The sequence below is a fragment of the Myxocyprinus asiaticus genome, chromosome 30, assembly GCF_019703515.2.
Source record: "Myxocyprinus asiaticus isolate MX2 ecotype Aquarium Trade chromosome 30, UBuf_Myxa_2, whole genome shotgun sequence".
Classification (NCBI taxonomy): domain Eukaryota; kingdom Metazoa; phylum Chordata; class Actinopteri; order Cypriniformes; family Catostomidae; genus Myxocyprinus; species Myxocyprinus asiaticus.
The window spans coordinates 1,214,086-1,241,585 of NC_059373.1; the positions used below are offsets into that span (position 1 = coordinate 1,214,086).

The window sequence follows — 27,500 nt, forward strand, 5'->3', positions numbered from 1 at the left end:
GTGTGTGAGTGTGTGTGTATGTGTGTGTGTGTTTGTGTTTGTGTGTGTGTGAGTGTGTGTGTGTGTGTGTGTGTGTGTGTGAGTGTGTGTGTGTGTGTGTGTGCGCGTGTGTGTGTGTGTGTGTATATGTGTGTTTGTGTTTGTGTGTGTGTGTATGTGTGTGTATGTGTGTTTGTGTGTGTGTTTATGTGTGTGTGTGTGTGTGTGTGTGTTTGTGTGTGTGTGTGTATGTGTGTGTGTTTGTGTGTGTGTTTATGTGTGTGTGTGTGTATGTGTGTGTGTTTGTGTGAGTGTTTATGTGTGTGTGTGTGTGTGTATGTGTGTGTTTGTGTGTGTGTTTATGTGTGTATGTGTGTGTGTGTGTGTTTGTGTATGTGTGTGTGAGTGTGTGTGTGTGTGTGTGTGTGTGTGTGTGTGAGTGTGAGTGTGTGTTTGTGTGTGTGTGTGTGTGTGTGTGTGTGAGTGTATGTGTGTGTGTGTTTGTGTTTGCGTGTGTGTTAATGTGTGTGTATTTGTGTGTGTGCGTGTGTGTGTGTGTGTTTGTGTGTGTGTTAATGTGTGTGTATTTGTGTGTGTGTGTGTGTGTGTGTATGTGTGTTTGTGTTTGTGTTAATGTGTGTGTATGTGTGTGTGTGTGTGTGTGTGTGTGTGTGTGTGTGTGTGTCCCATCTCTTCATTTCTGTGTGTTTCTTCTGCATTGTGGCTGATTTATACTGCATATTGTATTTAAAAAAATTATTTTAGTCTTTTTCTATGGTTGGAACATTTTGACTTCGAACAGCAAAGGTGTTGCTTTGTTTATGACCATTTAGACTCATCGAATCAAGTCTGACCACCAGATGTCGCGGTTTCTCCTTCATAGTGTCCTGCGGGTAAAGCGCTTAATCCGCGGGGGGCGTCCGGCTGTCCCGCACCTTCACCCGTCACACGGACACTTGCGCTCCGCGACAGGACAGGACAGGACAGGACGGGGAGCGCACAGCTGCAGGTCATATATACTTCCACTTTCATCCACATTTCAGCGGTGAACTGAAGTGAAGGAGCTGCTGACTGTGTCGTTACCGGACAGGACGCGCTTGGAAACGGTCGTGCATGGATGCACCATGTCTTCGTTTGTGTGCCGGGTTCAGTTTTTAGACGACACCGATCCGTTCAACAGTACCAACTTCCCCGAACCGACCCGACCACCTCAATACACGTTCAGAGAAGATATTCCTCTGATAAATCAGATCGCCGGAGTTCACCGACTCCTCAAAGCGCCACATAAGGTGAGATTAATCACAGGAAAGTCTTAATAGTCAACACTACCAGTATTATATCATTCATTTTAAATGATAGAATATTTAAAAAATAAAATAAAACTTAGCAAAAGTGTTGAGGTCAGTTTGCTTTTTATGCATTACTACATAACGCATTACTAAGTAATTAATTACTGTAATTAAATGACTTTTTCATTGAAAAAGTAAAGTAAGGGATTACTCTTAATTTTCCAGTAATTTAATTACAGTCACTTCTGATGTAATTGCGTTAAATACTGTATAGAGACTATAGACCAATTCTATATAAAATGAATTTAAAATCCAAATTTAATGTCAAATGTTTAAAATATATTTTCTAATTTAACGCTGCCCCTTTAAATTCTTTGGGCAGTTCATGAATAATTAATTAGATTTTATTATGACTTATTTGAAAGAATTAAAAGAAGGTTGATCAGGGTTTTTGAAAGTAATTAGTAATAAGTAATGCAGTTACTTTTCAGACAGCATAATTAGTAATCTAATTACACTGTAGAAGATGTAATTAGTAGTTAGTAATTAATTACTTTTTTTAGAGTAACTTGCCCAATACTGATCCGACTACACTGAATATATGAGAATGAAGTGAACCGTTTGTGTAGTTGATTACAGTGTTTAAAGGGCTTCTCTATCAGTGATAAACATTATTTTAGATGTAAACGATTACATCTGTGTAAAGTTATATCAGAGATTATTTAGCAGAGACAGGCCACTTCTATTAAAATCAGTGTGGAAATTGGAACGGTCAACCGATGTAGAAAGGAAGTCCCGCCTTCCAGTTAAAAGAGCCAATCACCTTTAGAGACAGACATCACCTGTCACCTGTCAATCATCTTTACAATGCACATGCGCATTAAACTGGGAAAATTGCGTTTTTTTGTGTAATATGAGGTTAAGAAACACAATTTATGATTCCGATATTATCAAATTTTATTTGATTTGAAATATGTTCTTTGATCGTAATCTTTTTATTTTTTCTCCCCAATTTCTCATGCCCAATTCCCAATGCGCTCTAAGTCCTCGTGGTGGCGTAGTGACTCGCCTCAATCCGGGTGGTGGAGGACGAATCTCAGTTGCCTCCGCGTCTGAGACCGTCAATCCGCGCATCTTATCACGTGACTTGTTGAGCGCGTTACCACGGAGACGTAGCGCATGTGGAGGCTTCACACTGTTCTCCGCGGCATCCACGCACAACTCACCATGCGCCCCACCGAGAGCGAGAACCACATTATAGTGACCACGAGGAGGTTACCCCATGTGACTCTACCCTCGCTAGCAACAGGGCCAATTTGGTTGCTAAGGAGATCTGGCTGGAGTCACTCAGCACACCCTGGGATTCGAACTCGCGACTCCAGATGTGGTAGTCAGCGCCAGTACTCACTGAGATACTCAGACCTCCTATTATGACCGTTTTAAACATTACTGAGTTATGATTTTCTATAAAGCTGCTTTTAAACGATGTGCAAAGGGCTAAACAAATAACAAATAACTGTGCAGAACAGAACACAAGATGTTGAGTAAAACCAATCGTATAACAGAGTAACTGTGACAGATTACTGGAGCTTAAAGGACATTTACATCACATAAACACTCACACACAGAGATTACTGCACTGCAGCTCACTTTACATGCTGGAAATACATGAGTCATACTCTTAAACTCAACACATGATGAACACAACATAAGGTTTTATTCACACAAATCGGTTAAATAAATGTCTCAGTATAATGGCAACTTCACTGACACTCAAGAAATCATTTTGAGATTTATGCATTTTAATTTCACAACACAATTCTGTGAAATTGGACTGACTAATCTTTAATAAAATAATAATAATAATAAAATGTTTTTAGTTTCATTAAATATATTTAGTAAAAAAAATGACAGTTCAATTTGATGGAATTTTGTAATGAAATTGAAATGTGCAAATGTTAAAAGTAGGCTAAAATATTTAATGCACGCAATCTGAAGGAAAGTGCTGGAAAGTATAAAAAGACTGCCGATGTCAATCAGAATATAGAGCTAGGGTTATTATATATTTCAGAATTTATCTGTAAATGTGGTTAAATTTGTTCTGTAGCTTTATTTAGAATGAATACGTGAAACCATAATCTGAGACCGTCAATCCGCGCATCTTATCACGTGGCTTGTTGAGCGTGTTACCGCGGAGACGTAGCGCGTATGGAGGCTTCACGCTATTCTCCGCGGCATCCACGCACAACTCACCCCACGCCCCACTGAGAGCGAGAACCACATTATAGTGACCACGAGGAGGTTACCCCATGTGACTCTACCCTCCCTAGCAACCGGGCCAATTTGGTTGCTTAGGAGACCTGACTGGAGTCACTCAGCACACCCTGGATTCGAACTCGCAACTCCAGGTGTGATAGTCAGCGTCAGACAACCCCTGATTTAAAGGATTTCATAGTTTTGCATGGCTTTACTTTAAATTGATTAAATTATATTGGAAGTAGTTCTGTTATTGAGGCGAGTTCACCCTTAATGTAAATTCTGTCATCACTTACTCACCCTCATGTCGAGAAACGCAAAAAGAGATGTTAGGCAGAATGTTAGCCTCAGTCATCATTTACTTATATTGCATCCTTTTCCCATACAATGAAAGTCAGTGGTGACTGAGGTCGTCAGTCCATTACATTCTTCTTAAAGGGACAGTTCACCCAAAAATGAAAATTTTATCATGATTTTCTCACTCTCCTGGCATCCCAGATGTGTGTGACTTTCTTTTTTCTGCAGAACACAAATAAAGATTTTTAGAAGAATATTTCAGCTCCATACAATGCAAGTGAATGGTGACTAGAACTTTGAAGTTCAAAAAAGCTCATAAAGATAGCATAAAAGTAATCCATATGACTCAAGTGGTTTATTCCATGTCTTCAGAAGTGATATGATAGGTGTGAGTGAGAAACAGAACTATATATATATATAGTCATTTATATCATAAATTCTCATTCCTGCCCAGTAGGGGGTGATATGCATTAAGACTGTTCATCACCAAAAACAGAAGAAGGAAAAAGTGTTAAAAAAGTTAAAGTGGAGATTTATGGTAAAAAAGTACTTAAATATTGATCTGTTTCTCACCCACACCTATCATATCACTTCAGAAGACATGTATTAAACCACTGGAGTCGTATGGATTACTTTTATACTGCCTTTATGTGCTTTTGGAAGCTTCAAAGTTCTGGCACCCATTCACTTGCATTGTATGGACCTACCGAGCTGAAATATTCTTCTAAAAATCTTCATTTGTGTTCTGCAGAAGAACGAAAGTCACACACATCTGGGATGGCATGAGAGTGAGTAAATGATGAGATAATTTATATTTTTGGGTGAACTGTCCCTTTAAATTTTCGGTTTGATAGAGGTTTTTGGTAAATTGACATCATATTGTTTTTCTTTTAAACTCTCTCTCTGTTTTGTCTGTTGTATGGGACATAGGTGCATTTTTCAGTGTCGCTCTGCCATTTGATTGGTTGTCATGGTAACAGCAGTGGACAGTAATTGGCTGTTTTGGTCAAATCTGTAAAATAAAACACAGGTCAGTGCAGTTGATGGAAGAAGTTTCTTCACACACTGACATGTCTGGAAACGTTATCACTCAGAGGTTGCTCTTTCATAGCTCAAGAGACCTAAAGGAAAAGTTTGCCCGAAAATGAAAATTCTGTCATCATTTACTCACCCTCATGTCTTTCTAAACCCACATGACTATCTTTCTTCAGTGGAACTCAAGAGGAGACATTTTAGCGGATGGCACGGAATAAAATATGATCAACTGGTGCAGAACCCAAATGTGTACATGAGTCGATCATTTTTTGATCAGAAGGTGAATAACCACTTAAATTTCGGTCTGTTCATCATGCAAAGGGATCGGAGGCCTTCAGAAGACTTGGAATATGACGCATGAGTCACATCGACTGCTTTTATAAGACTTTTGGATTCTAACTTGAGTCACTTTCAACTGCTATTGAATGGAAATCAGCGATTCTTTTTTTTGTTTTTTTTTGGGGGGGGGGGGAGATTTTTCCCCTTTTTCTCCCAATTTGGAATGCCCAATTCCCAATGCGCTCTAAGTCCTGGTGGTCGCATAGTGATTTTGCCTCAATCCGGGTGGCGGAGGACGAATCCCAGTTGCCTCCGCGTCTGAGACAGTCAACCCGCGCATCTTATCACGTGGCTTGTTGAGCGCGTTGCCACGGAGACATAGCGCGCATCCGCGCTCAATTCACCATGCGCCCCACCGAGACCACGAGGAGGTTACCCCATGTGACTCTACCCTCCCTAGCAACCGGGCCAATTTGGTTGCTTAGGAGACCTGGCTTGAGTCACTCAGCACACCCTGGGATTCGAACTAGCGAACTAGCGAACTCCAGGGGTGGTATCCAGCGTATTTTACCACTGAGCTACCCAGGCCCCGAAATCAGCAATTCTTTAAAACATCTCTTTTTGTGTTCTGTACAATAAAGAAAGTCATGTGGGTTTGGAACAACAAGAGCGTCAATAAATGATGACTTTTTCATTTCTGGGTGAATGATCCCTTTAAATTCTCAGTTATGCCTTAGATGTTCCTCCTAAAAGTGCGGATAGCATCGTTCAGATCATTTGTTCTTAGATGCATTTAATGAGAAATAATTCGGGTCATTTTGAGACATTTGAATGGAAATCTGAGCACAGTTTGAGACATTGTTCATATCACTTGTGAAACTCTAGAAGAGGAACATGTGAGTTTACTCAGATTAGAAACAGCTCCATTTGCTCTCCATTTAGGAGAGACTAACGTGACATTGTCTCATTTGTGATTTTTCTTGCTCTCCGTGAAGCCCGAGGCGTTTGGGTTAATCGTTAACTGTAGTAACGGATCTTCAGACAGTCGCTGGTCCTCAGAAGAGTTCGTTCTTCACTAACTACCACTTACACTGCGGATGAACATTCAGCCAGAACTATTTATAACCCAAGAATGTGAGAGAGCTGCTGTGCTCAGTTTTAAAATATGTTTGATGAGAGTTCAGCTTTTTGTCTTTTCTCTTTATAACAGGACTGAGCTGCAGCGGCATCTGAAAATAGTGCCAGTGTGTCACTTTATATAGACTTACAGTACAGTCTGTCCGAGTCTCTGATACGAATATCATGCTTGGCGCTATTACTGTTAGTCAAACTGTGGGATAGTGATTTGAACAAACACCTAATCTTCAGTACTTATTGAGGAGAGGTGAATATTACCTGGTGGCAGGGACAATACTAGGATGTGATCTTTCGGTGGGCATGATGACCTTTAGGGTGGGCAACAGGTTTTTTCTTTGTCCAACTGGGGGGTGGGGGGGTGGGAGGGGGCACAGTAAAGACCCCCTTAGTCCTAGCCATGCCAGGTGGATTATAGGACTGCACGATTATGAAAAAACCCCATAATTGTCAGTTATATACTGTGATATTGTAACAACAAATTTTACCTTTAATTAATAAAATGAACATTTTGTTTGGGCAGCTGCATGCCATACTCTTTATTGAGGCTACACATCCAAAACAAGCCAAGAACTGTGTTGATGTGAGACGTAAAAGAAGTCGAGCGATAGTGGATTTTGCCAAGGTGGTGGAAAAGGCCGATAGTTTATTAACATCGATTTTTAGAAAAGTATTTTCTTACCATGACGGGCACAGACACAGAGGCTACGAGAGTCCAAATTGAATAAAATGCAAGATGCAGTTTATTATTCAACAAAAATCCCAATAATAACGCGATAAAATGAAGATTGGGTGTGTAACCTGGGACTCTTATTTTGAAATAACGGAGACTTGGTTACAATGCTCAAATGAAGCGTTTTATATCCAATATGTTCACCAGATAAAGTTTTGGTTAATATACATATCACTGGGGCCTCTGTTATCTCAGCGAGTATTGACGCTGACTATCACATCTGGAGTCGCGAGTTGGAATCCAGGGCGTGCTGAGTGACTCCAGTCAGGTCTCCTAAGCAACCAAATTGGCCCGGTTGCTAGGGAGGGTAGAGTCACATGGGGTAACCTCCTTGTGGTCACTATAATGTGGTGTCTCGCTCTCGGTGGGGCGTGTGGTGAGTTGTGCGTGGATGCCGCGGAGAACAGTGTGAAGCCTCCACACGCGCTACGTCTCTGTGGTAACGCGCTCAACAAGTCACGTGATAAGATGCGCGGATTGACGGTCTCAGACGCGGAGGCAACTGAGATTCGTCCTCCGCCACCCGGATTGAGGCGAGTCACTACGCCACCACGAGGACTTACAGCACATTGGGAATTGGGCATTCCACATTGGAGAGAAAAAAAATACAATAAATAATAATATATATATGTATATATATATATATATATATATATATATATATATATATATATACATATCACCAGGTAAGGTTTATTAATAAGGAATCCAAAAAAAAAAAAAACATCGGCAACTATTGGCATATATTTTTACCAATAACCGATAGTTCTAAAAAGCAACTATCGGCACCGATTAATCTGTAAAACTGATATATCTGTCTACCTCTACATCAGACGGTGCTAAACTCACTCCTTCGGACTCCTGCTGAGACATACGTTATTTGCGTGAACAGAATTTCACAGAAAACCTGCAGATTTCTGCAGATTCACGCATCATTCGTAGATTTCCGCACATTCCCTGCCCTTTGTGTATTTATTTATTACATATTTGAGCTAATTTTATAATACCTTCAGCAGCTATTAAGACTCTCAGGCATGGCCGGGTCTGGGGGGGGGGCTATGGGGGGCATTGCCCTGCTAGATTATCCATGTGCCCCCCTGACACTTCTGACACCCCTCTCCTGGTTCAATAAAACCACAACCACTCGCCCACTCATCTTTAAGATCATAATATGTAATCGGTGGTATACAGTCTTTGGTGGGGCACTTAGGGGGCTTGGCCCCCCCATAGACCCGGCCATGTTTAAAACATTATTTTTGCAATAATTTCTGTGTAAGAGCATTTATGTGACCTCTGTGCAGAATTAAACAGTCTGTGTAAATACATTAATCAATGTGTCATTACAGCTGTTTGAGGATGTTTGCTTTAGTCGCAGATTTGAGATCAGTTCACCATTTACTCTGATAATGGTGAACGGTAGCACTGTACCATTGCGTACTGATGTGAGTTCAGAGTGTAGAAATCATATGTGTTGTCAGTTACACGACTCGACTACATTTTTACATTTCAGATGAAACCGTGACCGCGGTTGGCCTTCAGTTTTCTCTCTTTCATACTAAGCTGAGCAAACCAACCAGCTCATGATTTCACATGTAGAAGATCTCATCCTCTCACTTTACATTCGGCAGGTTTAGTTTATGATCTGACCGTTTGCCTGTCCATGTCAGGCTTATGCAACACATTCTTGGATGAGATGTGTCCATTGGCCCGAACATCGTCTTAAATCAAAGCTGGACTCTTAAACTGGAGCGTGAGTGTTTGATTAGGGTTTGGCTGAGCTCTGACTAAATACAGACGCAAGTGTTAGAACCATAAATCTGCCAAACTAAAATTTCTGATCTGATTTGAGCTTTGGATGCATTTAAATATTTTGTAGATCGTATGCAACCACCCGACCGGATGTGATGCGTTCATTCAAATCTATGAGTGTGCGGTGAGAAATATCAGTGGTTTTTGTCCTAAACCTTATTCTCAACACCTGCTACTTCAGCAGATTGGACGGTTATGAATGTAAAAGACAGAAATTCACAAATACATCACAAAAGGCATTTGAGTCATTGACAAATAAGGTTGTCCAAGGTGATAAAAATAAGAAATGTTTAAAATAATCTAACACGTCAAGTTCGTAGAAATGTCATCTTTGTGTCCATGGCGGTGTCGCAAATTGGTTAGGGTTAGGTTATGGTTAGGTTAGGGTTAGGTTAGGTTAGATTAGGTTAGGTGTTAGGGTTAAGTTTATGTTTAGGTTTAGGGTTAGTTTAGGTTAGGTTTAGGGTTAAGTTTAGGTAATGTTTAGGTTAGGTTTTGGGTTAGTTTAGGTTAGGTTTAGGGTTAAGTTAAGTTTAGGTTATGGTTAGGTTAGGTTTAGGGTTAGTTTAGGTTAGGTTTAGGGTTAAGTTAAGTTTAGGTAATGGTTAGGGTTAGGTTAGGTTTACTGTTAGTTTAGGTTAGGTTTAGGGTTAAGTTAAGTTTAGGTAATGGTTAGGGTTAGGTTTGGTTTAGGGTTAGTTTATGTTAGGTTTAGGGTTAAGTTTAGGTTATGGTTAGGTTAGGTTTAGGGTTAGTTTAGTTTAGGTTTAGGGTTTAGTTTAGGTAATGGTTAGGTTTAGGTTAGGTTTTGGGTTAGTTTAGGTTTAGGGTTAAGTTAGGGTTAGGTTATGGTTAGGTTAGGGTTAGGTTTGTTAGATTAGGTTAGGTTTAGTGTTAGGGTTAGGTTAGGTTAGGTTTAGTGTTAGGGCACTGTCTGCGTGTCATGGTTTTGTTAGTTGAATCAAGTTCACTGAAAATACAAGATGTCTGCAGCTGTTGATGCATTTTAGAGCAATTTCCCAAATATACTGTTGTCTGAGTGTCTGTTTGCATTATGATTTAATTTATATGCACACCTGTGCATGTCATAGGCTACTATTGCACCCAGGGGTTTGAGCTGTCTGCCCAGCAGCTGCTCAGGATACATTTCAGTCATGGACAGGGTTGGTCTGGAAAGAGAAATCGGCCTTGGATTTTACATAGAAACTGGCCCAAAAGTTGTTGAGCGGTGGGAGGGTGTTGCTGTCCTTTTCTGTATATCGCTGTGCCATTTCACCTCCCTCATCAGTCAGTCGCGGCCCATTCGGCGTAACGCTGCGACCCGTCTCAGCTTATCACTGCCCGTTCATCCCCGATTGGCCTCGTTTCGTGGCCGTCCCACCAGGAAAAGTCCCCGTTCACCCTATAGCCAGTCTGCTCCTGGTCATGAATGTTAGTGTTTTAATGCATAAAACATTCAGTACGTGTGTAACGCGCATTTTGACACGCCGGTCAGAGGTCACTGCACGTCGGATCTGCCAGATTACCCTGACAACTGACCTGATGGTTCATCAAAACTACAAATCTGTTCGCGTGTACGCACACATGCGCCATGCTACAAACCTGAATTTAGTTTTGTTAATACTGGAGTTTCTCTCCCAAGAGTCAGTGAAATAGAACCACATGTGCATTTGTGTCTGTAACAGGAAAACCCTCTGCTCTAATATGTTATGTCTCAACAAATATTAATTTTACGACTGAACGTGTAAAACACTTTTATTTTGCCACTGTGAATTGAAAAGGGTTAGAGAGAGGAAAAGAGCTACTCATTTTGACTTTAAACACCCGATTCATAGCACTAACCTCTTTGCATGACAGGATCAGCTGCCCATAATGTCCTGCTGATGAGCTGTAGTGTGTTCACTGTACTGTGTCTCTCTGTAGCTCGATGACTGCACTCTTCAGCTGTCTCATAATGGAGTTTATCTGGATCTGGAGTTATCACTGGATGAACAGAGAGATGAGCTGGAGGGATTTCAGCAGGACGACTGCGGAGGGTAAGACTGACCTCACGTGATACCCTACAGTACAAACTTTATGATACATACTGTACTGCATCCTACATCATAATGCATACTTGATGCCAGGGATAAGCTTCCTACATTAAAGTTTTGCATCTAAAGCACTCAATACAGACACTGATGCACAAACGTGGAGCTGTTCTACATGTCTAAAGCATTTAAAGAGAATAAACTAGGTTTAATCAACTCACCAGAAACCATGATTCAGCTTAGAACAATTTAAAACATATAATCTGCATGCACAATAAACCCTTGAATGAATAAATCTCTTGAATGAAAACGTTTTTGCATGTTTTACTGTAATAAAACTGGTATTTATTAACTAGTCATAAGCATATTTCCAGTACGTTTTTTTTTTTTTTGTCATTAAAGAAACTTACATTTCTTGAAAATGACCATCACCTACAAACACAACTAGAAAACGAATATATTGTTAATAATTTGTAGTAACAACATTGAGTAAAAATGCCTACTTAAATCTCAAGACCTTCATTTGCAATTCTTTTTTTAAATAATTCAAAAATACCAGAAACAAACATCTGTAGGTTTATAAATGTTTTATTCGGCTACTGCCATTACCGTCTCAACATATAGCAAGTGCTCGGTAATCCTCTGCAAACTTCGACAGTTCGTGGGACCGGCTCATTCGGTTCGACATGCTTTGTTGCAAGTACAGGTACTGCTGTGCATCTTACATCATCAACATGGAACTAAAGTTCAATTCAGTTCGATTTTGTGTACCAGCTTGACCGGTTACTGGCTGAGAATCGGCTAAAAAGAATGATTCATGAATCAGACATCACTACCAGATTATCCAGATGAAAATTCGAAAGGGGTCAAACATGTTTTACTATACAATCTACTCCATACTACACCACACTATACTGCATAATCAATACTGCACTACTATATACTAAACATACATGCTATACTACATACTGTACATTACATACTCTATATTGCGTAATCAATACTGCACCACTATATACTGCACATGCTATACTACATACTCTATACTACACCACACTATACTGCATAATCAATACTGCACTACTATATACTAAACATACATGCTATACTACATACTGTATACTACATAATCAATACTGCACATGCTATACTACATACTCTATACTACATACACTATACTGCATAATCAATACTGCACTACTATATACTAAACATACAAGCTATACTACATACTCTATACTACACCACACTATACTGCAAAATCAATACTGCACTACTATATACTAAACATACATGCTATACTACATACTGTATACTACATAATCAATACTGCACCACTATATACTGCACTACTATATACTAAACATACATGCTATACTACATACTGTTTACTACATAATCAGTACTGCACTACTATATACTGCACATGCTATACTACATACTCTATACTACACCACACTATACTGCATAATCAATACTGCACTACTATATACTAAACATACATGCTATACTACATACTGTATACTACATAATCAATACTGCACATGCTATACTACATACTCTATACTACATACACTATACTGCATAATCAATACTGCACTACTATATACTAAACATACAAGCTATACTACATACTCTATACTACACCACACTATACTGCAAAATCAATACTGCACTACTATATACTAAACATACATGCTATACTACATACTGTATACTACATAATCAATACTGCACCACTATATACTGCACTACTATATACTAAACATACATGCTATACTACATACTGTTTACTACATAATCAGTACTGCACTACTATATACTGCACATGCTATACTACATACTCTATACTACACCACACTATACTGCATAATCAATACTGCACTACTATATACTAAACATACATGCTATACTACATACTGTATACTACATAATCAATACTGCACCACTATATACTGCACATGCTATACTACATACACTATACTACACCACACTATACTGCAAAATCAATACTGCACTACTATATACTAAACATACATGCTATACTACATGCTGTATACTACATAATCAATACTGCACTACTATATACTGCACATGCTATACTACATACTCTATACTACATACACTATACTGCATAATCAATACTGCACTACTATATACTAAACATACATGCTATACTACATACTGTATACTACATAATCAATACTGCAACACTATATACTGCACATGCTATACTACATACACTATACTACACCACACTATACTGCATAATTAATACTGCACTACTATATACTAAACATACATGCTATACTACATACTGCTACTACATAATCAGTACTGCACTACTATATACTGCACATGCTATACTACATACTCTATACTACACCACACTATACTGCATAATCAATACTGCACTACTATATACTAAACATACATGCTATACTACATACTGTATACTACATAATCAGTACTGCACTACTATATACTGCACATGCTATACTACATGCTCTATACTACACCACACTATACTGCATAATCAATACTGCGCTACTTTATACTAAACATACATGCTATACTTCATACTCTATACTGCATAATCAATACTGCACTACTATATACTACACATACATGCTATACTACATAATCAATACTGCAACACTATATACTGCACATGCTATACTACATGCTCTATACTACACCACACTATACTGCATAATCAATACTGCACTACTATATACTAAACATACATGCTATACTACATACTGTATACTACATAATCAATACTGCACCACTATATACTGCACATGCTATACTACATACACTATACTACACCACACTATACTGCATAATCAATACTGCACTACTATATACTGCACATGCTTTACTACATACACTATACTACAGCACACTATACTGCATAATCAATAATGCACTACTATATACTAAACATACTGTACTACATACTCTATACTACACCACACTATACCACATAATCAATACTGCTCTACTATATACTATACATACTATACTACATACTCTATACAGCATTATCAATACTGCACCACTATATACTAAACATACATGCTATACTACATACTCTGTACTGCATAATCAATACTGCACTACTATATACTGCACATGCTATACTACATACACTATAATACACCACACTATACTGCATACTCTATACTGCACCAGTAAATACTACATACTCTATACTGCATAATAAATACTGCTCTACTATATACTATACATACTATACTACATACTCTATACAGCATTATCAATACTGCACCACTATATACTAAACATACATGCTATACTACATACTCTATACTGCATAATCAATACTGCACTACTATATACTACACATACATGCTATACTACATACTCTATACTGCATAATCAATACTGCACTACTATATACTACACATACATGCTATACTACATACTCTATACTGCATAATCAATACTGCACTAATATATACTTCACATACGACACATACATGCTATACTACATACACTATACTGCATAATCAATATTGCACTACTATATACTACACATACTACACATACATGCTATACTACATACACTATACTGCATAATCAATACTGCACTACAATATACTAAACATAATGCTATACTACATATTCTATACTGCATAATCAATACTGCACCACTATATACCGCATATGCTATACTACATACACTATAATACACCACACTATACGGCATACTCTATACTGCACCAATAAATACTACATACTCTATACTGCATAATCAATAATGCACCACTATATACTGCACATGCTATACACTATAATACACCACACTATACTGCATACTCTATACTGCACCAGTAAATACTACACATACTATACTACATGCTCTATACTGCATAATCAATACTGCACCACTATATACTAAACATACTATACTACATACTGTATACTGCATACTCTATACTGCATAATCAATACTGCACCACTATATACTACACATGCTATACTACATACACTATAATACACCACACTATACTGCATACTCTATACTGCACCAGTAAATACTACATACTCTATACTGCATAATCAATACTGCACCAGTATATACTACATGCTCTATACTACATCACACTATACTGCACCACTATATACTAATCCTACTATACTACACATACTATACCACATACTCTATACTACACCACACTGTACTGCATAATCAGTACTGCACCACTATATACTAAACATACTATACTACATACTGTATACTGCATAATCAATACTGCACCACTATATACTACACATACTATGCTACATGCTATATTCTGCACAATCAATACTGCACCACTATATACTAGTGTATATCTCTTTTGTAAGTCGCTTTGGATAAAAGCATCTGCCAAATGAATAAATGTAAATGTAAATGTAAATATACTAAACATACTATACTACATACTGTATACTGCATACTCTATACTGTATAATCAATACTGCACCACCCTATACTACACATAATATACAACCTACTCTATACTACACCACGCTATACTGCATAATAAGTACTGCATCAGTATATACTACATACTCTGTACTACACACTATACTGCACCACTGTATACTACACATGCTATACTACATACTCAATACTACACCACACTATACTGCATAATCAGTACTGCACCACTATATACTACACATACTATACTACATGCTCTATACTGCATAATCAATACTGCACCATTATATACTAAACATACTATACTACATACTGTATACTGCATACTCTATACTGCATAATCAATACTGCACCACTATATACTACACATACTATACAACCTACTCTATACTACACCACGCTATACTGCATTATTAGTACTGCACCAGTCTATACTACATACTCTATACTACACCACACTATACTGCATAATCAGTACTGCACCAGTATATACTACATGCTCTATACTACATCACACTATACTGCACAACTATATACTAATCCTACTATACTACACATACTATACTACATACTCTATACTACACCACACTGTACTGCATAATCAATACTGCACCACTATAAACTACACATATTATACAACCTACTCTATACTACACCACGCTATACTGCATAATCAGTACTGCACCAGTATATACTACATACTCTATACTACACACTATACTGCACCACTATATACTACACACGCTATACCACATACCGTATACTGCATAATCAGTACTGCACACTAGAATACACAGACCACACTATACTACACAACACTCTTCTGTTGTCCTGTCATGTGTCACATTTTGACACATGTCACATCATGTCTCTCACAGCCACTTCATGTTGAGTATCTAGCATGTGACAGTGTGTTTGTGTGTGTCATGTGCAGGAATTTTTGTGATATGAGCACAGCTCTACACTGCAGTGTGACAGCAGCTCAACCACATCACCTGAACACACTTACTGATCTCATTCCTATAATTCAACAGTCCAGAATCAAATATTCTACCTTTACTATAATTATCACATATACAAGTATTTATCCCAAGATATTTTTTCAAAAACAATTAAACATTTTGCTTCAAATCAGCCAAAAATATGTTAGGTAGAAAGAAAAACAATTTACCAAGTGGTACTGTTAGAAGAATATTCCCGATTAATTCTCTGTAAACAAGTTTTAATATCTTATGCAATTTTGCTTCTCAATTAAATGTATGTTGTTTATGGATGTTTAGATGTTTTTACTGGAAATCAAGATACTGACAATTACATTTATTTTTTGCAGTGGATATTTTCAAATAAAAACAAAACAACTTTTGCATCAGGTGTCATGAAAAAAAAAAGCATTCAACAGAGTTTTCAGTCCAAGTGTACAGAAGGGAAAGTTGACGGAATCTTTTGAATGATCTAGCCGTTGTGGATCAAACATATTGTGGAAACTCTAGAAGGTTCTGGAGTGTTTTTTAATCAGTGCAGTGAGAGAGCTGTGCACTCAATCATTTCTTGCATCTTCATATTGTTTCTTGAATCTGTTGGACAATGTCATATCCAGAGTTTTCTGGGAACGGTGAGTTCATGGAAAGAATGAAGAGCTGGACTGATATATGGTCCGTGTTTCTCTCTCGCTCTGTTGTAGGTCAGTCAATATGTTCTTCTTTCTGACCTCTCACTTTACTGTATGTTACAGGCCTCTGGCTTGTCATAAAACATGGTAAAAGTATTTTGTAATGGAACATGTGGAAATTATAGACAGTAATTGCACTCACTGGAAGAGCTTGGTTCCAGCTCTGATGATGACGCAATATCAAACTCTTTTATTATTTTGTGAAGAAACAGCAAGTCTGGTTTGAAATGACCATATAAAGAGTCCCTAGGCTGGTGGTGAGTGGAATACTTCTGAAGGTGTACTTCTAAAGAGATGAAGATTTTGGGTCAGACGTTTGGTTAGTTGCTTGGTCAAATGTCAAACGAAAGATCTTACATCTCTATGTGACAGTGGTTGTTTTAGGGTGATCCTGTGATCAGTGTGGTGGGCTTGTAGTTATTTTCCATGTGTCATGGAGTTAAATTAGTTTGAATGAGTCGGGGGCATCAGTTGCTTTGTTTGTGGGCTAAGAGGCTGTTCTGCGCTGCTTTTTAATTTCTTTCTTTGAAAACATGCTCTAGCTGATGTCTTTGACCGTTGCCACACTTTTCTCTGTTTTATCAGGATCCAGCTTCTTACTTTGTTTTAAATCTGTAAATATGTTTTAAATATGTAAAATAAGTGTTAAATGGCTCAACAATATGGATTTTCTCTGCTGGCCCAGTTGGTAGTTCAGAAGCTATTTTTATTTTATTTTATTTTTTTACTTGCACTGGCAACATTTTAGCTGACCCCATCAAGAAAACGAAATAAAATTAAATTTAAAAATAAATAAATTGAATTAAATGGTTTTACGTATCAGGACATAATAAAAATCATCTGGTCCTTAGCAGGTCTTCAAATTAGGTAAATACAACCTCAGATGAACAACAACACATGACATATTACACTGTGTCATGATTTATTTAACAAAAATAAAGCCAAAATGGAGAAGCCATGTGTGAAAAACTAAGTACACCCTTACTGCTTCCATAGGAATTAAGAGGCTAAGTAGTAGCCAGGTGCTGCTGATCAAATCCCCTTGATTAATTGATCATCAGCGAGTGTGACCACCTCTATGAAAGCTGAAGTTTTAGCAGTTTGCTGGTCTGGAGCATTCAGGTGTGTGTTAACACAATGCCAAGGAGGAAAGACATCAGCAATGATCTTAGAGAAGCAATTGTTGCTGCCCATCAATCTGGGAAGGGTTATAAGGCCATTTCCAAACAATTTAAAGTCCATCATTCTACAGTGAGAAAGATTATTCACAAGTGGAAAACATTCAAGACAGTTGCCAATCATCCCAGGAGTGGACGTCCCAGCAAATTCACCCCATGGTCAGACCGTGCAATGCTCAGCGAAAAAAACCCAGGAGTTACATCTCAGACTCTACAGGCCTCAGTTAGCATGTTAAATGTTAAAGTTCATGACAGTACAATTAGAAAAAGACTGAACAAGTATGGTTTGTTTGGAAGGGTTGCCAGGAGAAAGCCTCTTCTCTCTAAAAAGAACATGGCAGCACGGATTAGGTTTGCAAAGTTGCATCTGAAAAACCACAAGACTTCTGGAACAATGTCCTTTGGACAGATGAGACCAAAGTGGAGATGTTTGGCCATAATGCACAGTGCCACGTTTGGCGAAAACCAAACACAGCATATCAGCGCAAACACCTCATACCAACTGTCAAGCACGGTGGTGGAGGAGTGATGATTTGGGCTTGTTTTGCAGCCACAGGACCTGGGTATCTTGCAGTCATTCAGTCGATCATGAACTCTTCTGTATACCAAAGTATTCTAGAGTCAAATGTGAGGCCATCTGTCTGACAGCTAAAGCTTGGCCGAAATTGGGTCAATGCAACAGGACAATGATCCCAACCACACCAGCAAATCTACAACAGAATGGCTGAAAAAGAAAAGAATCAAGGTGTTGCAATGGCCCTGTCAAAGTCCAGACCTCAACCCGATTGAAATGCTGTGGCGGGACCTTAAGAGAGCTGTGTATAAACAAATGCCCGCAAACCTCAATGAACTGAAGCAACGTTGTAAAGAAGAGTGGGCCAAAATTCCTCCACAACGATGTGAGAGACTGATAAAGTCATACAGAAAATGATTACTTGAAGTTATTGCTGCTAAAGGTCGTTCTACAAGCTATTGAATCATAAGGTGTACTTAGTTTTTCACACATGGCTTTTCCATTTTGCCTTTATTTTTGTTAAATAAAACATGACACGGTGTAATATGTCATGTGTTGTTGTTCATCTGAGGTTGTATTTACCTAATTTTAAGACCTGCTAAGGACCAGATGAGATTTATTATGTCCTGATACGTAAAACCATAGAATTCAAGGAGGGTGTACTTTCTTTTTCCCATGACTGGTATATATATATATATATATATATATATATATATATATATATATATACATATATATATATATATATACATATTTTTATATATGTAAATGTGTCTGGAATAATATTAATTAATATTAAATTATTAATATTAAATATTAATAAAACAAAAATATAAATAATATATTTTTTATTAAATGTTATGTTGCCTTCACTTTAAAAAAAAAAATAAAAAAAATTATTTGTCTGAACTTGGTTAAATTATGGACAGTGGTTCCACATGTTTGAAAAGAGTTTTCTCAAATTAAAATTACCATGTTGTAATTTTAACTTAAATACTTCAAGTAGGGGGCTTAGGTATCTCAGTGAGTATTGACGCTGACTATCACACCTGGAGTCACGAGTTTGAATCCCAGGGTGTGCTGAGTGACTCCAGCCAGGTCTCCTAAGCAACCAAATTGACCCGGTTGCTAGGGAGGGTAGAGTTACATGGGGTAACCTCCTCATGGTCACTATAATGTGGTTCTCGCTCTCGGTGGGGCGTGTGGTGGGTTGTGTGTGGATGCCGTGGAGAATAGCGTGAAGCCTCCACACGTGCTACGTCTCCGTGGTAATGCGCTCAACAAGTCACGTGATAAGATGCGCGGATTGACGGTCTCAGACGCGGAGGCAACTGAGATTCGTCCTCCGCCACCCGGATTGAGGCGAGTCACTATGCCACCACGAGGACTTAGAGCGCATTGGGAATTGGGCATTCCAATTGGAGATAAAAGGGGAGAAAATCCCCCCCCAAAATACTTCAAAGTAGAGGGAACCCAACAAAATTTAACAAGTCAAAATAACTCAAATTAGACTCTTTTAGTGATCTGCTAGCTAGTGACAGGAAATAACACATACTGGTGAGAAGGACTACTGAGAGCAGCTTGATCACTATGCTATGGTGGATACAGTGGATAAAGAAAAATGGGAAATTTAACGCGTTCATTTCTATGATTAACAGTTTTTGTTTAACGCGTTAACAAAATTAACGCAATCAATGCAGGATCCCTTTTTTTTTACTTCCTGAAACAGAATCGATCGAAAACGCTCACTTACTTCCATCTGAACCAGTGTTAAAAGTGAAACCGCTGCCTCTCTCCCGGATGAGCTAAATACTTTTTATGCTCGTTTTGAGGGAAATAACACCGCCCTCGCGGAGAGAGCTCTCACGGCCGAAGCTACAGAGGTTAGTTCACTCTCCATCTCTGTAGTGGATGTAACCCGATCCTTCCGACGGGTGAATATCCGCAAAGCCGCAGGCCCAGACGGCATTCCAGGCCGCGTCATCAAAGCGTGCGCGAACCAACTGGCTTTTTTACGGACATTTTCAACCTTTCCCTCTCTTTGTCTGTAGTCCCCACATGCTTTAAAACATCCACCATTGTGCCTGTTCCAAAGCAATCCAAAATCACTTGCTTAAATGACTGGCGTCCTGTTGCTCTGACCCCCATCATCAGCAAATGCTTTGAGAGACTAATCAGAGATTACATCTGCTCTGTGCTGCCTCTCTCTCTTGACCCGCTGCAGTTTGCTTACCGCAACAACCGCTCCACTGATGATGCCATTGCATCTACAATACACACTGCTCCCTCCCACCTGGAAAAAAAGAACACTTATGTGAGAATGCTGTTTGTAGACTACAGCTCAGCATTCAACACCATAGTGCCCTCCAAGCTTGATGAGAAACTCCGGGCTCTGGGCTTAAATAGCTCACTGTGCAGCTGGATCCTGGACTTCCTGTCAAGCAGACGCCAGGTGGTTAGAATAGGCAGCAACATCTCCTCATCACTGACCCTCAACACTGGAGCCCCGCAGGGCTGTGTTCTCAGCCCACTCCTGTATTCCCTGTACACACATGACTGTGTGGCAACACACAGCTCCAATGCCATCATTAAGTTTGCTGATGACACGACGGTGGTAGGTCTGATCACTGACAATGATGAAACAGCCTACAGAGAGGAGGTGCACACTCTGACACACTGGTGTCAGAAGCACAACCTCTCCCTCAACGTCAGTAAGACAAAGGAGCTTGTGGTGGACTTCAGAAGAAAAGACAGAGAAAACAGTCCCATCACCATCAATGGAGCACCAGTGGAGAGAGTCAGTAGCTTCAAGTTCCTGGGTGTCCACATCACTGAGGAACTCACATGGTCCATCCACACTGAAGTCGTTGTGAAGAAGGCTCATCAGCGCCTCTTCTTCCTGAGACGGCTGAGGAAGTTTGGAATGAACCGCCACATCCTCACACGGTTCTACACCTGCACTGTAGAGAGCATCCTGACTGGCTGTATCTCCGCCTGGTACGGCAATAGCACCGCCCACAACCGCAAAGCACTGCAAAGGGTGGTGCGAACTGCCAGACACATCATCGGAGGTGAGCTTCCCTCCCTTCAGGACATATATACCAGGCGGTGTGTGAAAAAAGCTTGGAGGATCATCAGAGACTCCAGCCACCCGAGCCATGGGCTGTTCTCACTGCTACCATCAGGCAGGCGGTATCGCAGCATCAGGACCCGCACCAGCCGACTCCATGACAGCTTCTTCCCCCAAGCAATCAGACTTCTGAACTCTTGATCTCCCACGATCAAAATACATCAGCACTGCACTTTATTACTCTTATATCTCACACCGGACTGTCATAAATTATATTATTATTATTATATTATGTTCTCTTTTAACAACTGACTATCAACCGACAGGCTGAATGTCAATACAGTACAATACTGTACATTCCATATATACTTTTTTTTATTGAATAATGTGTATCTATAAGGTGTGTATTGTATACTGTACAGTGTATGTTATTATTTGTATATTGTTATGTGTAATTATGTGTATATTAGACTTTAAATTGTGTTGTGTAAATCTGATGTTTATTGTAAATTGGTATATGTCTCATCACTGTCACGACTGCTGTGTTGATCAGAACTGCACCCAAGAATTTCACACACCATTGCAATTGTGTATATGGTTGTGTGACAATAAAAGTGATTTGATTTGATTTGATTTGAAACCGCGAAAGAGAGACCCAGCACGTGTGCGATAGAGACTGGAAAGGACCTCAGTGTTCATCAGTGTAGAGTCTCCATGGTGATGAAATTGCACAGATGGCGAGCGGTTGAATAGCAGTCTTACTCTTAGAGAGATAGATCTGTGCTCATATGTTTATCATTGTTTGCATAGAGGGGTCAGAGGTCCTGGTGAGGCTAGTACCTACGGATGAAGTGCGCTCCTGCGGTTTGTATGTGTCTAAAGAACTTTCTTCAGATAGAGGAGGGTGCACAAATAATCGTTTACATGTGCTATAAATCTCAGTTGTTGAATTTATGTAAAGACCATTTTCTAAACTTTATACGGTACATTATGTAATCTGTATCTGGAGGAGTTTGGGTACAATATATTTACATAGTTGCAGGAAATTGGTCGTAGATAAATCATATAGGCAGTTATACTAAAATTAACCTGTAAAGTGAAACAGAAAATAAAATGAAATATAGCTGCAAGCAGCAATTAACGGAGTTCAAGTGTTTAAGGGCCTTTAAGTACATATGTAACAGATATGAAGTATTAATTAGATAGTCTGTTAGCAGCTAAAACAATGATAAAGTCAGAAAAATCAGGTTAGCACAGAGAAATGGCATTTTCCTGACTGTTATAGCGCCACCAAGTGGCCGAGGGACGACATTTTTTCCATGTGTTCTCAGATTGACAGCCTGGTGTCATGAAATTTACGTGAACATGACAACATTTTTGCAAGTTAAAATGTACGTGCTGTATAACACGTTAAGCTGCAGGTTTTCAATGAAATGTCCAGCTGGGGGCGCCAAAAGCGAGTAAAATGGTGTCGTATTCAGACGCGGTTTGAAGGTGAATTTTTTATTATTATTGTTTTTAAAACACCTCCCTAACCTAAAACTTTTGTCTGAACCTAACAATAGTGTTTTGTTTTTTTTCCCCTAATTTGGAATGCCCAATTTGCTTTTAAGTCCTTGTGGTGGTGTAGTGACTTGCCTCAATCTGGGTGGCAGAGGACGAATCCCAGTTGCCTCTGTGTCTGAGACCGTCAACCCATGCATCTTATTACATGGCTTGTTGAGCGTGTTGCCATGGAGACATAGTGCATGTGGAGGCTTCTTGCCATCCACCACGACATCCACGCTCAACTCACCACACGCCCCACCAAGAGCGAACCACATTATAGCGACCACGAGGAGGTTACCCCATGTGACTCTACCCTCCCTAGCAACCAGGCCAATTTGGTTGCTTAGGAGACCTGGCTGGAGTCACTCAGCACACCCTGGGATTTGAACTAGTGACTCCAGGGGTGGTAGACAGTGTCTTTTACCACTGAGCTACCCAGACTCCAAACCTAACAATAGTGTTACAAAATGCAGAAGCTAGATGAAAAAGCACATTTATCCTTATTTTGTGCTGCTATTATCACTCTGTAATGTCACATGTCAGCTTGAGTTCATGGCTGGACTTGAACTGTGGTCCTCCAACTTTAAGTCCAACACCCTATCAGGTGCGCTACCGCACAAGCTAATCATGTTGGAATAAGTGTATATATGTAGGTGAGTCTGTAATAAAAGCATTAAAATGTATTGCTTTTCAAAAGATGCGTTAGAGTAAAAGTGTGTTGATATAATAAAATAGCAGGTTCTGAGTAATAGAGAGAAAAATAAGTATTTGTAAAGTGATAATCAGCCATTTAAATCATGATCTGAGTGAAAGTGAATAAAACACACAGTTGTTGTTTTTTTAAATACTCTCAAGTATTTAATGAACGATTTGATTCACACCAATGTTTCTTGAGGCAAAGTTGTTCAGAATGAGGAGATCTGTCATATGATATGAATAACGTATTTCTCTGTGAAACACAGCAATATATACAACGATCTACACGAATGTAAAACGCGATGGCCAATTTTTTTCAAATTTTGCACAGACCTTTTGGGCCAAGATACAAATAGGCCTACCAAGTTTCTTTTCGGTCTGCCTTTTTTTAACCTTGTTAGATAGCTGCTAAAATTTGGTTGTTGTATTGCAACCATGTTTTTCAAGATACGCGACTGCACTGCGTGCAAAATTTAAAGTCAATTGGACCAGTGGTTCCGTAGTTAGAGCCAATTTTATTTTTGTCATTGGTATAGCACCACCAAGTGGTCGAGGTGCGCAATTTGTTTCATGTGTCCTTAGATTGACCTCCTACATAAGTGTCTCAGATTTTGTGAAATATCTCATTCCGTTCAAGAGTTATAACTGTTTTAGTAAAAGTGGCCACGTGCGCTGAGTATGTTTTGGCATACCAATGCGATGATGAATCGAAAGTTACCACATTTTTCTCCCCAATTTGGAATGCCCAATTCCCACTACTTAGTAGGTCCTCGGGGTGACGCAGTTACTCGCCTCAATCCGGGTGGCAGAGGATGAATCTCAGTTGCCTCCGCGTCTGAGACCGTCAATCCGTGCATCTTATCACGTGGCTTGTTGAGCGCGTTACCGCGGAGACTCACAGCATGTGGAGGCTCATGGTACTCTCCGCGGCATCCACGCACAACTCACCACGCACCCCACCAAGAGCGAGAACCACACATTATAGCGACCACGAGGAGGTTACCCCATGTGACTCTACCCTCCCTAGCAACAGGGCCAATTTGGTTGCTAAGGAGATCTGGCTGGAGTCACTCAGCACGCCCTGGATTCGAACTCGTGACTCCAGGTGTGATAGTCAGCGTCAATACTCGCTGAGATACCCAGGCCCCCACGTTAAAACTTTTTTGGATAATTATTGATATTGGGACTCCAGTGAATCTTTCTGTGCTGGTTTGGTTCTGACTGGGAAAATGGTGTAGGACTAATTCGAAAAAGTAGGTTTTGCAAACAGTTCAAAATTGCGGAAAACTTAGTGGGTGGAGCTAAAATTTTAATCTTTTTGAATCTTTTTGTTTCTAGGCATTTCAGATCAACAGTAAAGGTCCAAAATGTGTATGTGTCTTGTTTTGTTCACTCTAGCGCCCCCCCATTGGCCAATAGAGGCGAGTCCATTCGCCTGAGTAGCGAGCAATTTTCCCACAAAGTTTCATGTCTCCAGGCCTTACGGTTTGGTCACCACCATCAGTTTTAGCGGAGAATAATAATATTAAAAGTGAACCCCTACAATTGCAATAGGGTTTCAGCACTTCGTGCCATTATAATAAGGCTTTGTAAACCCAGAGGTTTCTTTTAGGGATGTGCAAAACTGACCGATACCCAACAAATAAACCATCTAAATAACTATAACCCATAGTTGCAGTCTGTGTGACTATGATTAGCTTTAAATAAAAACAATACAAGTCTATGGTATGTCCTTATTCGGGTAGTTAAGCAAATGTGTGTTTGTGAGTGTTTCGCTCTCAGCTGCATCACTGTATTTGTTTTATAATTTCTGATTTATTTAACGAGCATCATTGCTTCATTCTCTCTGTTTGTTTTTCTGTCTCTCAGGAGGGGGAAGAAACACAGTGTGATTTTACGCACTCAGCTGAGCGTTCGTGTTCACGCGTGTATCGGTGAGTCTCCAACACACACACCTACATACCTAAAGAACATACTTTATTAACAGTCAAAAAACATTCTTCATCATATGTGAACAGAGCGCAACAGTGCCCGCCTACTTTTTCAGCCGTAAGTATTTTTCCCATTCATTTCTTCCATAGGGATTTCATGAAATCCTTCATAAAAGAGTTATGAGCCATGAATCAAACCAACCGTCTCAGAGGTGAATTACATTACAAACTTTGATTTAAAGCAAAAAAGTGTTTGAAAATTAGACAAAAAGATACAAGACTGTGTATTCTTCAGACAGAGGAGGGTGTACAGATAATTGTTTACATGCGCTATAAATCTCAGTTGTAAAGACCATTTTCTAAACTTTATACTGTTCGTTATGTAATCTGTATACAGGGGATCTTAAAGGGACAGTTCACCCAAAAATGAAAATTCTCTCATCATTTACTCACCCTCATGCCATCCCAGATGTGTGACTTTCTTTCTTCAGCAGAACACAAAGGAAGATTTTTAGAAAAATATTTCAGCTCTGTACAATGCAAGTGAATGGTGACCAGAACTTTGAAGCTCCAAAAAGCACATAAAGGCAGCATAAAAGTAATCCAGTGGTTTAATCCATGTCTTCTGAAGTGATATGATAGGTGTGGCTGAAAAACGGATCAATATTTAAGTTCTTTTTATTATAAATCTCCACTTTCACTTTCACTTCCACATTCTTCTTGTGTTTTTCGGCGACTGCATTCTTCGTGCATATCGCCATCTACTGGTCAGGGCTGGTCAAAGGTGGAGATTTATAAAAAATAAAATAAAAATAAATTTGTATCTGTTTCTCACCCACACCTATCATATCACTTCAGAAGACATGGATTAAACCACTGGAGTCATATGGATTACTGCCTTCCCTGTAGGAAAATCCAGTTTAAGGTGGTAGCTGTGTTTTGGAACATGGTAGCTGGTTTCTAGCTGGTCCAAGCTAGTCATGAGCTGGTCCAAGCTGGTCATGAGCTGGTCCAAGCTGGGAGACCAGCTTAGACCAGCTACTAGCTTGTCATACCAGCTCAAGGTGGGTGGTCAAGCTGGTTTTTGGAACATGGTAGACCAGCTAAGGGCCAGCTTGGACCAGCTCATGAACAACTTGGACCAGCTAAGGACCAGCTCTTGATCAGCTTGTACCAGCTACCATGTTCCAAAACATTTTCCAGTAGGGATTATCTGCTTTTTGGACCTTCTGAGTTCTGGTCACCATTCACTTGCATTGTATGGACCTACAGAGCTGAGATATTCTTCTAAAAATCTTCATTTGTGTTCAGCAGAAGAAAGAAAGTCATACACATCTGGGATGGCATGAGGGTGAGTAAATGATGAGAGAATTTTCATTTTTGGCTGGACTATCCCTTTAAAGCTGAAGTATGTAATTTCTGCACCACCAAACAGAATTGTAAAAGTAAACGTTGTTTTCAAAACAGCTTTCTGAAAATGCTGTCTGCCGTTGGTCATATAAAGAGATAGCCCCACCCACAACTCACACCATTAGTTGAGCGATGTTGTCGGGGCGGGTCTAAGCGGTCGCTCAAAACAAGCAGAGCAATTTTCAAG

The 27,500-nt window shown here is 39.3% G+C and overlaps 1 protein-coding gene across 5 annotated transcripts in view; it reads left to right on the plus strand.

Annotated features, from left to right (window-relative positions):
• The first annotated feature begins 959 nt into the window (after nt 1-959).
• Nucleotides 960-27,500, plus strand: part of fhod3a (formin homology 2 domain containing 3a) — a 93,504-nt gene continuing 66,963 nt past the window's right edge. For all 5 annotated transcript variants that reach the window (XM_051664065.1, XM_051664067.1, XM_051664066.1 and 2 more), the window contains exons 1-3: nt 960-1,268; nt 10,735-10,847; nt 25,842-25,906. In XM_051664065.1, the coding sequence (XP_051520025.1) occupies nt 1,104-1,268; nt 10,735-10,847; nt 25,842-25,906 (343 nt within the window). In that variant the 5' untranslated portion in view covers nt 960-1,103. The remainder of the gene's footprint in view (nt 1,269-10,734; nt 10,848-25,841; nt 25,907-27,500) is intronic.